The 14499-nt window shown below is 36.4% G+C and overlaps 1 protein-coding gene across 1 annotated transcript; it reads right to left on the bottom strand.

The window, feature by feature from the left end:
* Positions 1-1533: 1533 nt before the first annotated feature.
* LOC127810401 (uncharacterized) lies at positions 1534-12287 on the bottom strand. Its single transcript, XM_052349871.1, has 5 exons — positions 11988-12287; positions 10435-11432; positions 9633-9938; positions 9125-9216; positions 1534-3056 (listed from the first exon to the last, which is right to left on the bottom strand). The coding sequence occupies exons 2-5, from the start codon at positions 11404-11406 to the stop codon at positions 2192-2194; spliced, it is 2235 nt and encodes a 744-aa protein (XP_052205831.1). The 5' UTR covers positions 11407-11432; positions 11988-12287; the 3' UTR covers positions 1534-2191.
* Positions 12288-14499: the final 2212 nt, after the last annotated feature.

Below are 14499 nucleotides of genomic sequence, written 5' to 3'. Positions count from 1 at the left end.
AGGAAGAACTCTATCAGGATATCTAGGGACTCATTCATTAAAAAACAAGAGATAGAGAGGTATGAATGAAAATATGATCATTTTTTTTATTAATATTAAGAGTTAATCGAGAGTGTCATTCACATACATCTCATGTAATGTAAATCTAGTATCTAGAGGACTATCACTAACACTTATTTTCTAAGACTGTCAACTAGTTTTTCAAAATCAACATAAACTGTCAACTTCCTTTTAAGACTGTTAACTTGTTAAGATAAACTATCAATTGCTTCTGAAATCAAGTCAATCAGTTTAGTGCATACTTTTTAAATTAATGTTTCAAGATTAAATAGTCGACTAGTTTTCAAACCTGGAAAAACTATCGACTGGTTTTCCAAATTTTGAAATAAATTTTGGACAAATTACTAAAACTATTAACAATTTATGTTCAAGAAATACTAAAGGCTAGTTTTATGTAGATTGATCCCTTGCTATTTTGATCTCTAACGACTAGAATTCTGCAAGGAACATTCAATGCTATAAATATCAACCATTTTGAAGATTAAAGTAATTGTTGAAAGAATGAGTTTGTTCATCTAAGAGATTAGATGTTCAAATTAGTACTTTTGAGTTTAATTGTTCCAATCTTTTCTTTTTCAAAGATTGATCTTATTCTGTAAATTCATTTTAGCCTTATTGCAATAAGATCTCATGTTGAGACTCTTGTGTTTAGTTGTTTATTTTTTTATTCTTCTTTGTAAGAAATTTCTTAACAGGAAGTGGATATAGACTAGGACGGGCCAAATTATTATAAATTCTTTGTGTCTCTTGCATATTTACTCTTTTCAAACATTGCATAACACTTCCATTAAATAACTCTTTTAGATAAAATCATATATTGTTTATTATTTAAAAAATATTTTTAAAATCACTCAAATTTATATTTACCCAATTCAACCCTTCCCCTCTTTTTGGGTATATGGTACCATATGTATTAAAGTCTATTAGACATCTCTTAACTTAAAATCTTATCATCACTTAAGCTTAGTCATCGAGTCAGCGGTCCCATTCCAGCTAATATAAAATCATTGGTGAAATTTTCTATGTCATCGTAATGAAAACTTATACTAAAAATAAAACTAAAACTAAAATCTTTATCAAACAAATTCCAATGTTAGTGTGGATGCCTTACTAAAACCTATGCGTTTAGCAACTAATATTCATGCAAGAACATGTGTAATATTGCTTTGCATCGAGACCCTGATCTTTGCATAAAATATGATCAAGTTCTTGTGCATTGAACCAGAAAACGAAGCTATCCTTTTATGTATATATTAACAACTTTAATACATAAGATTCCTCATTTTGAAAATATCACATTTCTTAGTAGTCTTCTCTTTGTTTTTTGTTTTCGTAATTAATTCATTAAGTTTTCTACCAAACAATCCTTAACAACATCAGTGAGCACCCTTGCTTCCATCATCAACTACAACATTATCAGAAGCAAGAGAAACAGAATAAGTATCATCTCCCCCTTCAACTGCATCAATACACTTATCTTCAATCCATCCACGATGATACTAGATGCATGCGTTTATTGATCTTTTTCTCACATATTTTAAAACATGTATTCTCACATGAAAAGTCGATACATAGGCCGAGGGGATAATCTTAAAAAGCAAAAGGGGCCTGCTGAGAAATAATTTTTCTTCTCACACATAGATCCAGGTATAATAGGCACCGAAAGCATCAGTAACTTTTTACTGAACTGGAATAAGGGTTATTGAAGTTTCCAATAACACACCATCTATCAGCCCCAAAAGGGAAGAAAGTACAGTTGAACTCTTGAGGATTTCATGGATCTGAGAGGTCAACAGTGAATATATGCTTCCCCCTTTCCTAGAAACTATGACAAATTTTTCACAGAAAAGATGGGGGGAAGGGCCAATCCCCTCTCCTCTTGAAACAAATTCAATTTGGACGGTTTTAAGTGGGAAAAAAAGAAAAAAAACACAGTTCCAGCGAAAAGGGCATAAGAAATCCTTTCAACTCCACACATCAAGGGCACTTACTTGATTATCAATCAATAACTAATTTATCTTCTATACCTGAACCACCCCCAGTAGGATTTATGTACATAAATTGAACACCAAGCTCCTTCGACAACTCGGCAATTGAATGGCATTCGCATGTCCAATCCTAAATGATATTATCATCTTCTTGTTTTGATTTCTGTAGTAGGCAATGACTGCGATCCACCCCCCAGTGCAGCCGCAGCAGATTCAACGTGTGTAAGAAGGTACTCGTAGATCTTTTTCCTTATCCTCTCAATGGTGTCTGGCGAGATATTGGGAATTTCTCCTTCATCCTTGCTCGATCCAATCTCATCTAACCAGTCATTCACGCTCTTCAACTGTGTCAACATGCCTGCTATCTGACCATTATCTGACAGAAATGACGTGTCAACTTCGGCATCCAAGAATCTTTCTACAAATCCTAAGAACCAACCCTGGGATTCCACTCGCAACTTCCCAGCCAAGTCAACAGCTTCATCAAGCCCGTCTCCTCTGATCCATTCTGCTGGCGCTGGGGCCTGTAGCTTCTGATTAACTACCGGCCCATCTATCAGTCTGCGTGGAGTTCCTGGAATCACGACTTTAGAGCCCACTGATGGGCGGGGCTTGGCTTGGGCTTTCGTTGCAGCAGCACTCTTAGCAGAGTTCTCTAGGATTAATATGGGCTGAACTCCAGAGAGAGTTTTCAGGCTTTGAGCTGGAGTTGAACCCGGGAACGAGTTTGAAGAGGTTCGCTTGCTAAATACTGAAAAAGACGATAAATTGGTTGCTAATGCAGCTTGAACCCAAGAAGCTGCTTGCTTATGTCTGTCTGCTGTGACCTTCAGTGCTTCGGCTGTGGGGCTTTCTTCATGATCCCGAGACAAACCTGATGGAATGGTTTTAGATAGGGAATCAGCAACCAGACAAGCATTGTTTAAGCTCGCGTGTATAGTCAAGAATTGCTCCACTGCAGGTTGTGGGTTATCTTCCTTTGCAGAGGAACGCAGCTCAGAATACATACTGCCAGAGAGAAACAATTATGGATTAGGAGTCAGCTTGAATAGGAATTCTTATGTTGAGATATATTTAACATTAACAAGATCAAAACATGAAAAGAAACGGGGTAAGATGACTTGTGTATATAATAGCAATTTTAAAAACATTGAGAATTTTTAAACTGCTGTCACAATTCCTTTTGGTCAAAATTGCAAAGGATCTCGCTTTCACAATGCTTTTCTCGGCCACGCAAGGAGAGAGTTCTCAGTTGTGCTCCGTGGACGAGTTACTTTTGAGATTCTCATTCTCTGTACCACCTTGTGTAGGGAGACATAATACCACTCAAATTCTACCCTATAATATATTAAAAGTCCTAATAACTGAAAGCGTAAATTACATTGTCCACCCATGGGGAAAACCAAACCATAAATTATGGTTTGAAGAAATCCAAAACCAAAAATTTACAGTTTGGTTTGACTCAAACCACGGTTTGTACAATACAAGAGTTACATATATATTGATAGACTAAATTTTATTAATAATAATCTTATTACAAATACATTTTTTTTTTGGGGAAAACTCTAATAATTTTATTAATTAATGTGGATAAAATAAGCTATAACATAGTGCAATGCAATGCAACAGCATTCATGAACTAGTAATAACCATTCTACACACACCCCAAACATCAAGATTCATGTGGCGCCAAGTCAAACGAAGGTTTTTTTTTAAGCACACCCGTAACCACCCATGTGGCTTCGGCTTCGTTGAAAAATACCTAGTACCATTCACATCATGTAACGACCTGTTATCGAGGTCCCGATTTTTGTGGCATTTAAGTATATTTGGTATATGTTTGTAGGTTGTAAGAGGGGGAGGTGGTTGCAGGCAGCAGTTGTCGACAGATTGCCTCAAATCTGTCAACTGATTGAGGAAGTTGTCGACAGATTGCATTGAATCTGTCGACTGATTGATGAATCTGTCGACAGATTACTTGAGACTGTTGACCGATTGTTACCTGATTCAGCTTCCCAGGCCACTTTTAGGTCAGTTAAGCAGTGGTGGAGCTCGGTGGGTGTCTTCTAGAAGACTTTGGCATGTGCAAGGGCATTCCTACATCATCTAAGGGGCTACATAAATAGAGAGAGGAGAAGAGAAAGCAATCGGCTGAGAAAAACCGAGAGGAAGAAAGGAAGGAAAGAAGAAGAAAAGGAAGAGAAGGAGGTAGCAACTTAAGGCAATTCCTCCTCTGTTTAAGGGAAGTTCTTTACCCCTTTTATAAGCTCTTAACCTTAACTTGGCCTTGGAATATGTTCTTCTAGTTACCAAATCCTTAGGTTTGATCAAAGGAGCCTTGTTTTGAGAAGTTCTTGAGTCTCTTGATGTATTTCGTTCTATTTGGCTTGTATCACCCCTCAATTTTTGTGGAATGATGCCTTACCTTGATGGGGTAGGTTCTAGATGGGTGGATAGTTGGTTGGTGAATTTTGGTGTCTTTGTATGCTGTATGGGTTGCTGGGCGTTTGGGTTATCAACCATTTGGGCTTGGTTGTCGACCGTTTGGTGTTGTGAGAGGGAACTGTCGACTGGCTCGAGCAAGTTGTCAACCGTTTTGCCCCTAAGACACAATCTGTTGACTGATGTCCTAAAATTGTTGACTGACCCTGCCCTGCTTGTGATTTTGCTGCCTTTAATTATGTTGATGCGAAGCTGGGGCTAGGGTTTGCATCATTGGGGGGCCACATGCTATGGATGCTTGGGCTCGAGCATGTTAGAATGATTAGGGTTGTGCATGAGCATTGCATTGCATTGCGTGTGTATGTCCGTGGGTGAAACATGGCTTGATGCTTGGTTTTATGGAGACCTTGTATCACGTTTATGCTTACTATGCCATTGCATTTCCTATGTGTTGCATTGCATAGTTCCAGAAATCATGACAGATTTATCCGCGGGATGTACATCCACGGGCTCGAGTGATATGAGGACCGTCTCGTGGGAGTTTCAGCTCAATATATTGGTATGGGAGCTTTAGCTCAGTTTATTGTTGTAGGAACTTTGGTTCGACATGTTGGTATGAGCACTTGAGCACATGGTGCGGATTTTGGAGCAGCGGCTCATATTGATTTGCTTGCTAGTTCATGGTAGCAGGCAGGTTTGGATTTACAGACTTGGGTGCCGGTGTGTCTTATGTGGGCCCCAATGACCATTATATGTATATTTATTTATACGTTTACTGCATGGTTTGAGGTTCATGGTATGGATGTGTATATGAATGTGCACGTGTTGTGCGAGTGGTGTGGGTTATTCCCTCATCTCTATTACCCTTTTGTTCTTTATGTTTGCTGAGTCTTGTGACTCACCCTTACTTTACATCATTCCAGGTAAAGGAAAGACTAAGATCAGGGGAGAGGGTGGCAATATCTGAGTTGTTAGGTAGCAGGGTGTACAGGGCGGTCCCAACCATCGAGTCATGGGGGAGTCTTGTAGCTTTTGCGTGCTTAGAGGGTGTCTATTACCGCCTGGGTTGTGTTGTATATATGTCTTTGTGTTATATTATGATGTGGACACCTCCACGTCTCTTTGGCTATGTATATATCATGTTTCCGTTGTGCTAGGTTGTTGTCCCATGAATGTGCATGGTAGACATTATGCTATCTTATTATCCTCTCGTGGGACTTCTTTTCGGTTTCCTGTGCTAACGAGATATCCGGTTGGGGGCTCTCACACATCAAAAAATTACATTGACCACCCTTACTTTTTGAAAGTTCTATCACATTCTCCCTTCCCATTACAGAGTCATTACTAACGTAACCTACATTTGCTAACATATACAAAATATGACACATTGCCAAAAATACCTTTCAGATAAGTAAATTGACTAATATAACATTGAAAATTATGCAAAAAGTATCAAATAACCCCCTTGGTACATTTTTCCTTTTGCTAGCATATTTTCACTTATATAGAAAATATTTTAACAAATAAAATTCGAAAAAGCAAATTCTTGTACCTACCAAAAAATTTATGCAAGTAAATTTTTACTATAGCTTTGTACAAGAAACAAATTTACATAAGGAAAACTTTGACAAAATAAATTACATAACTGAAATGTTTGTACAAACAAAAAATTATACAGGCAAAATTTATAACTTTGATAAAGCAAATTTCATGCAATCAAATTTTTCAATCATAATTTTGTTAAAAAATCTTTGTGCATCTTGCTTAAATTTTTTTGTATTAAATTTTCAATATAAAATTCTTATAAAGAATAAAAAAATTTATTCTCATAATCTTTTATAAAAATTTTCTCAAATTGTATATTTTACACACGCAAAACTTTATATTCTTATAAAAATTTTGGAAATTTGAATACTAACAAATCAAACTTATTTCTTCTCATATAAGTTTTGCTTAATATAAAATTTGTTTTGTCAAAGCTCATTTGTACAAAATTTTTCAATAAATTATTGTATTTAGTGGCAAAATGATCATTTGATTTGGGTATTAATGTTTGATGGGAGAAAAACACTGACAAGGGTGGTCAGAATAATTTTTGAAGCATGAATGGAAGCAGCACTACTATCTGTTTTTTAGACCAAATTCAATGATGGTCATTATAATTTACCCTAAACTAAAATACATCTTCATAAAAACAAAGAATCCTAATCTTCTAAAGTTCCCAAAAGAAGAAAAAAAATCCTAACACAACTAGAACTGTAAAGTTCTAAAAAATAATTAGAATATTTGATCTTCACAGAATTCCAAGAGTTTGAGTTAATCCTCAGGCAACCAGTTATGAGTTGTACCTCTTAACAATCCCATCAGCCTTATGTTTGACTTTGTAGCATAGCAGCTTTTTCCAAGATAGGAGAGAGACTAGCTCCCTAGTGTCATTTTTTGTTAGAGCTTTCAGCTTCCATACCATAGCCTTCAAAGATTGTGGTATGACATCAAGGACAAGGATGAACATGTTCACTTTTAGTCATATCTACCCTAGTCTTTCAATAAATATGCCTCAAAAGAACCAAGGAAAGATTTAATTTTTCTGAAGGAGATATGAATCCATCCTCTTATACATTTCGCAAGTGAGATAAAGTCAGCCCCATATTCATTTACTAAATGGTGATTTGTTTAAAGCTAACAACTAACTAATGCATATGATAAATTTACCCAATGGATTTCATGGACTGAAACTCTTCAAGCAGTCCAATAATCACAGTCAACTTTTTTCTCCAAATTTTATTGGATGTGAAACCAATAGCACATAATGCAAAGTCACATAGCTGATTGTCTTTCATCAACACAATTCAGCAAGAACTTTATGATCAAGCCGCAGTGCAGAAGGCAGAAGTCCTAGGCAATAGGAAAGAACCAATGAGATAACAACCTATTAGAATAAGGGTCCTTGTTGTACTTTCATTAGCTTTCCTTCTTATCAAGCTTACTATACCCAAGGAAAGAACAAGCATGAACACAAATGAATTAATTATAAAAGGATGAAAGAGGAGCTATTTTAAATTGCAAACAGTAGTACACACAAAATAAGAAATTTTCATGTAAAGCATATGTTTAAGTATCATGTTCAAGACACAAATAAGGACCATATAAATGACAAAGATAAGACGAAACTTCGATATGATATCATAGTTTATCAATTTAAACAGGGTCCTCATAAAGATCACGAATTCACATGTTTTGAAACAATTATAAGTTAAAAGTGAGATAGCAAATTAGAAAAAGCTCACTAAAATACAAAAACAAGTTTTTGACCTCTTAATGGGTTGGCCTGCAAAAAGGTAAACTTGAAAAACTGCAACAGAGGCTGGGGTACAATCATAGGATTCCAGAAGCAAGGTTAAGGGTTGGGATATACTGATCACTAATATGGAGCCCCCAGAAGTAAAAGGGGCAGAAAGAGGTAGAGAGAAACTGAACCGGTCAAACAAGATAGAGAGAGATCTTAACAACCTTCCTTGATGATCTGTCCACTATTCATAGGTGATGGAGAAAGGGATCTTAACAACCTTCCCTAAAATCCGAGGGTGGTTCGTTATAACATAGGAAGAGGTTGGAGAAAATCACAAATGCAGGTGGAAATCGGGTTAGCTGGTTCCCATGCAAAGTGGTTACTTGGATTCCCTTGATGTGTCTCTAGAACTCAGGGACATTGACTATACTGGACACCATATCAACCAAAAGACCACTATGGTCCCAAATTTCCAAGTGCCTAAAAAACTTGGTTGTTTACTTGCCTGATAAGGAGGTTTATGTCAGATCCTCGAGGATCTGGCAATGGTCAATTTGGAACTCCTTCCGAATTGACAATGGATGCCGGAAATTCGAGAGAATTCCCCGGTAAGTAAGACGGACAGATTGATAGAGAAGAGAGAGAGATTAGAAGGACAAGAGAGAGAAAGAGAGAACAGAGAGTTTGGAGGGAAATTCAGAGAATTCTGTATTCAATTTCTGGATACCTCTCCATGTGGGGTGGGTTGCAATTTATACCCATTCCCCGCCTACATATACCTGTTCCCGCCAATGGCTAATTACAAATAGCCTAACTACATTCTGTTATTACTTTCTACTACTCTTCCACTTGCATCGTTACGTTTTACCTAAGTACCCTCCAAGTACATAACCGTTTAAAGCATGAAACCAAGGTTGAACGACTTGGTCCTACGGAACTGGGCTGAGGTCAAGTGGCCTTGGTCCAAGGAACTGGATGCCTACAGCTATTAAGTTGCATGTGACTAAAATTAGTATAATTACATACTCTATGCACTCTAGAAAAGACCACGGCACCAAACAATATAAGCAGACTGATCTTGCTTTAGGGAAATTGTGGCTTCCCCACAAGGGCCATCACTGAATCCTATCAGGGTCCAATCTCAATAACTTCCATATGTTTGACAGAACCAGCACTTCCACATCCATAAGACCAACTTGATAGGGGCCTCCCTCCCTCTCTGGTTTGGGGGAGGGGAAGGGCATAATGCAGTTGAATTTTTTAACAGTAACAATAAGAGAATAAGCATTTAATTGGTTTGATCAGATAAAAGGTAGTTCACAATTTTCCCATGGGAAAGCAATACCTTAAACATCGAAGTAAGCTCTCAGCAGCTGAAGCCTCTTGCATTGCTTCAATGGCAGCTGTTTGTGCAGCATCTCTATGCTTCAAAACTTCCTGAAACATAAAGGCATACAAGTTTTTCTGTGAGCATCAGAGAAGCATGGAGCACTTGTGCTTAACATGGGTCCTTAGATACTGATAAAACTATGAGAGTTTGAATGTGAATGTACAACATATCAAGAGGTCAACCCACCACCAATGTGAAAATATACAACTTATACTAGAGGTGTCTTTCCTTCACATTATTACTGATTAATTAGCTGTGATTGAAATGATAGGTTGTGGACTTGCTGGTACCCCAAACACTACCACTCAAACCATGTAATATTCTGGGGTAATCTCCCGCAAAGCATAAGTCAAGTAATGCATTTGGAGGCCAAAAAGAATAATTACAGAACAATAAAGATCAAAAGTTCCACTAGGAATCCAGGCAAAATATGTCAAGATTCAAGTGATTATAAAGTATTTACCTTTCCAAGCTTTGCAAGAGAAGATGGAAGTGCACCCCATGAAACACTTCCATCTGTTCTCCTATTACTAAGAGAAACTTTGACAAAGTTTCCAGGTAGGCCATGATTAATAACATCTCCAGATGATTTCTTTGACACGGAATTTCTTTGCCTAATTGATTTGCCGATGCCATCCACATCCCCATTTCTAGTGACCCTTTTTGTAGGCACTTGCAATTTGTTTTCCTCTTTGGGTGGTTTTGCCAATATCTGGACCTTGTTGTCCTCTTTAGATGACGGCCTTTCACTTGTTGATTTTCTAGGAACCTGGCATATATTATTCAGTTAGCAGCACAAGAGAGATAGAGAGAGAGAGAGAACTGACACAAGGTTAAAGATAAAAATCAATTGACAGCAACTACATGGTCCGTAAGCAAAAAGGGGAGAATAAAACATTTGAAGACACTAAGACAAAGCTCAAAAGCAGTAAAAACTATCCAAACTTCAAAGCTATTTCAGCAGTCATTCTGATGCAAGTGGATAACAGATTTAACACGTAATTTATATCTTTAGCCATGCAATGGAAACTAAACAAGTTTCTTAACTGAACCTTTTAGAAATGCCAACAAAAGAACCAACAAGTAAGCAAATTGAATGGGAAGAATAGTCTAGACATTTAAGGAAAATTAGAGACAGGAGACTAAATCAGTTTCCATCCTTCAACAGCACAAAACAAATCAAATAGTACACCAGGTAAATACCAAACAAATTTTTAACAGCCTTTTCCCTTCAATTCTCTGATATAAGCTTAACAAGAACTTACAGAAGTACTCCGGGATTCAGGCTTTGACTCAAGCTTGGTGGGCTTCAATCTGGGGCTTTCTCGACTCTTGGTCTCTGTGCTTCCTTCCCAACTCTTTCTTAAAGCCTTAGGCCCTAAATCAATCCCCTGAACAAAATTCTTGATCGAACTTACAGCTGATGCCTTCTTTGCAGTTGGACTTGCGGCACGAGCTGAACTGGCTTTTTCCCCCAACCCTAATTTAGCTGTTGCCTTCTCCAAACCCTTGATCTTTGTCTGCTGCTTAAACCCATTTGTAAACTTCTCAAACGAAGTGGGCAATGAGTAACAACTTGTCGGAGATGAAGGGATGGACTTTGAACTTGATGACTTTGATTTTGTTAATAATTCCTTCTTCTCAACTAAACTCAAAGCCTGTTTTGATAATTGAGACTTCGATCGACTAAATACTGGTGTATTCTTCTCTGATTGATCCTCCTTAGCCCTAACAGTTAATTTCAGCTGGATTGGATTACCATCTTTTGCTCCAAGATGACTATTACCCAATAACTTATTAGCCGATTTTGATTTATCCAAGGGTTTTGAACCCAAAGAAGAATCAGAATTGTTATTGAGAAAACCCAAAGAATGGGTTGCAACAATATCTTCAGGGGTTCCCACACAAGGGTGGCGCCCAGGGACCGGCCTAACCCCGTGAAGAATGGGGACTGGGGAGGCAGCCTCAAGCCTCTCAACATGTATGAATTGACCCAATTGGATTTTGTCACTGAGAATTAGATCATCATGTTCATCAGGGAGAGAGACATAGGTGGCATGAGACGAGTCTGATACCTTGAGGTAGAATCCTTGGTTTGGGAAGAGATCACCGCCCGCTAGAGCAGGCACAATGCTAACTACTTGCAATAGAGATGACCTGTACTCACCAGCAATCTTCACATCTGTATTCATATGCTGCAGAAGCTTTAGCAGAACACCAGGGACTAAAGCAGCCATTCTTGAAGACTTCAATACGCATCACTCTGAGAAAACCCAGATGGAAAATTTCAATATTTACAACCGATATCACAAAAAATCTTGTGAAACAACAGGAAAAGAAGGGTTTTCATTTACTGCCCAGATTGAAATCTGGGTTGACAAATATGAACAGAGGGTTACAATTTCGACCCAGATGAAATTGGGGTCTACAAACCCCAATTTTGTACACTTCAAGATACAAAAGACATCAAGCCCAGATCAGTTTTGTCATCAAAATAGCATTTGTAACAAAACCCTAAGAGAAGATTTCAGGTAAAAGGTTCAGCCCTTTCTAGAACTAATGATTGAGACCACAAACCTTCCTTATTGATGTACATACAACATGTGAATAACAGCAAATAAAACGTGTACCAGAGAAAAAATATATATATATAAATAAAACATTATCATTTTTTTTTCTGTAAAGTTCAGATGGGAAGCTATAAAACAAGATTTTTGGAAATTATTGATGGCCACATTGAATGCTCAACAAAATCGACACCAAATGTGTACAAAAAACAACTTATTGAGGGGCTCATCAGAAAATAAAAAAGAGGAACCTTCAAAAGAGTCCAATAATCGATGACAGGGAGGAACAGACACTGAATGATTGATCGATGCTTGTGGAACTGCCTAAAGCAGTACAAATTTGGAAGCCGACCCGCTCTTTGATCATCAGTCCCATGTGAGAGACCAACCCTTTAGTTTGATGGTGGTTCCCCCAAATGAAAGCTAGAAATAAGAGAGAGAAGAAGAGAAGAAGAGAGCAGAGTTGGATAGCCAATGAAATGAAGCGAAAGAGGCTGCGAAATTCGCCAAGCACAACCACTGGACGGAGAATCTTTACAGAGAAGAATATATAATTTAGTTTTTAAATATGGGTTTGGTTTGGTTTCGTTTCGTTTCATCGCTTTAATATAAAAGGTAAAAGAGGAGAATATAACATTTGATTTTGTCAGAAAGAGATAAATTGAAACTAATCTGTCGGTGTATGTATTTATTATTTAATTAAATTTATTTATATTTTAATTTTATGTATTTAATACTACGTAGTTAATAATAATAATAATAATATAGTAGCATTTTGAAAGATAGAACAAATAAAAAAGATGTGTTATAATATAAATCAACATATTTTTATGTAGATAAAAAATTGAATCTTTCCCCTTTTGACTTGTCCCTGTTCTTGTTAGCCGTCCAACCAACAAGTTAAAATATTACAACTTACATAAACGTAAGAAGCATTCAACTTCAATTAAATAGAAATCAGATCTAATTACAAACTGATATGGAGAATTTTCTTAATATTATATATATATATATGTATATATATATATATGTGCAACTCTAAGTAGCCCTTTCAAAAAATGAGCAAATCATATGACTTACTTATTCTTTTGCTATTAGGAGAAGCGATTCACACATATGATATCTTATTCTATCGTCCAAACATCCTAAGAGTGATCTTGTCCAAAAGTCTCGACGGACAAATGTGCCAAGGTTCTCATTTAACTTTTAAGAGTTTGACACCTATAAAGGGTAAAGTTTTAACAAATAATTCTTTCTAACATTTTCATATGCTCAAGGACTCTAGTTTTCATCTTAACTATTTTTTAAGTATTAATTTAATCATCAAAAACTAATCCGAAAGAAAAAGCCTCACCCTTGTAACAGTTTGACGCTTGGTGATCCTTTCCAACAATATTAATTGGTGCCTACCTTAGGGCAAGGCTGCTTTGTAATGTGCATAATCAGGCTCTCGAACACTCTCTCATCATGCCTCCTCGTCGCACTCCATTAGCCTTAGCTTAAAGCTAACAAAGTGGAAAACACTAAAACTGTGTTCTCTTTACTTTTCAATTTTCAGTTTTGAGTTTTGAATTCATTTTTAATTTTTATTTTAGTAGTCTGTTTTTAGAAAATTGAACACGTTCTCTTTATCATTTTGAACTATTACTCAAAACAGAAAATTAGAAAACGCGTTCTCTTTGAAATTTTTGAAAATAATTTTTTAATGATATTTTATTCAATAAATTTGATTATTCAATAAATTAGAAATATTTAATGTTAATATATTATTAAAAAAATATATACATTTTAAAGTTAATGAATTTTGTAATATTTTTTCCTATTATAATAATAAAATATGAATAAATAAATAAATGTATTTTGAGTTTAGAGTTTGTTTTGAATGAAAACAGTCAAAACAAATTTTTGTTGTTTTGAGTAATCTATACAATCTTTTTTTTTTTTCAAAAATACATTTTTAAAAACAGTAAAGAGAATGTGTTTTTATTATTTTAAAAAATCAAAAACTAAAAATGACTTGAAAATAGTAAAGATACACACAACCTAAGCTCTTTCAAATGTTAATGGAGTTCATCCTCCTTTTCCTAAACAAGTTATCATTAACAATTCAAATTTTAATGGAGTTCTTCCTCCTCATCCTAAGCAAGCAACCTTGAGTTACAAGTCTAGTTGTTGATACAAATGCTCTGTATCATGAATATGAGTAGTTTATGCATCGAGAATCCAAGAAGGACTCCAAGGGAGAAAAACCCTTTAAAATTGAAAAGCATAAGAATAAGCTTGAGGCTTTTGCCTCTTCGGTCCACAATTGTCCCCAAGATGAGCAAGCTAAGCAAGAGTGAAGAATTCAACATTTGGAGAAGGAAATCCAATCCCTGAAAAAGAGACGGGAACCCCTTCCAACGTAGAGCTCGAATGAACCTATTAGTTGCCTAATTATGGCAATTGTCTTTTTTAAGAAGTTCAAAAGCTCATCTATCAAGCCATACAATGGCTAAATTAACCCAAGGGATCACATAAACCTTTTCTCGTCCTATATGCTTGCCCAATCAACTTCCAATGGCATGTGGTGTCAAGTATTCATAGCTACACTCAAAATGAATGCTTGGCTTTGGTACTCGAGAATATTGAATGACTCTACCACAAGCTTTAGGAAACTCAAGACTAAGTTTCCTATCCATTTCGCATCTCGTTAGAGACATCTCAAAATCTTGATGACACTAGTAAATGTCAAGTAGAACAAGGGAAATCTCTCAAAGTATA

This window comes from Diospyros lotus, chromosome 9 (assembly GCF_014633365.1).
Source record: "Diospyros lotus cultivar Yz01 chromosome 9, ASM1463336v1, whole genome shotgun sequence".
NCBI lineage: Eukaryota > Viridiplantae > Streptophyta > Magnoliopsida > Ericales > Ebenaceae > Diospyros > Diospyros lotus.
Note: the sequence above shows the minus strand (reverse complement) of the source record. Positions and strands in the feature narration are given on the sequence as shown.

Coding starts and splice junctions, on each gene's coding strand:
- LOC127810401 (XM_052349871.1), bottom strand. CDS start 11,406: ATGGCTGCTTTAGTCCCTGGTGTTCTGCTAAAGCTTCTGCAGCATATG. Junction 9,939..10,434: donor CTGAATCCCGGAGTACTTCT/GTAAGTTCTTGT, acceptor AATATATGCCAG/GTTCCTAGAAAATCAACAAG. Junction 3,057..9,124: donor AGCTTACTTCGATGTTTAAG/GTATTGCTTTCC, acceptor TCTCTCTGGCAG/TATGTATTCTGAGCTGCGTT.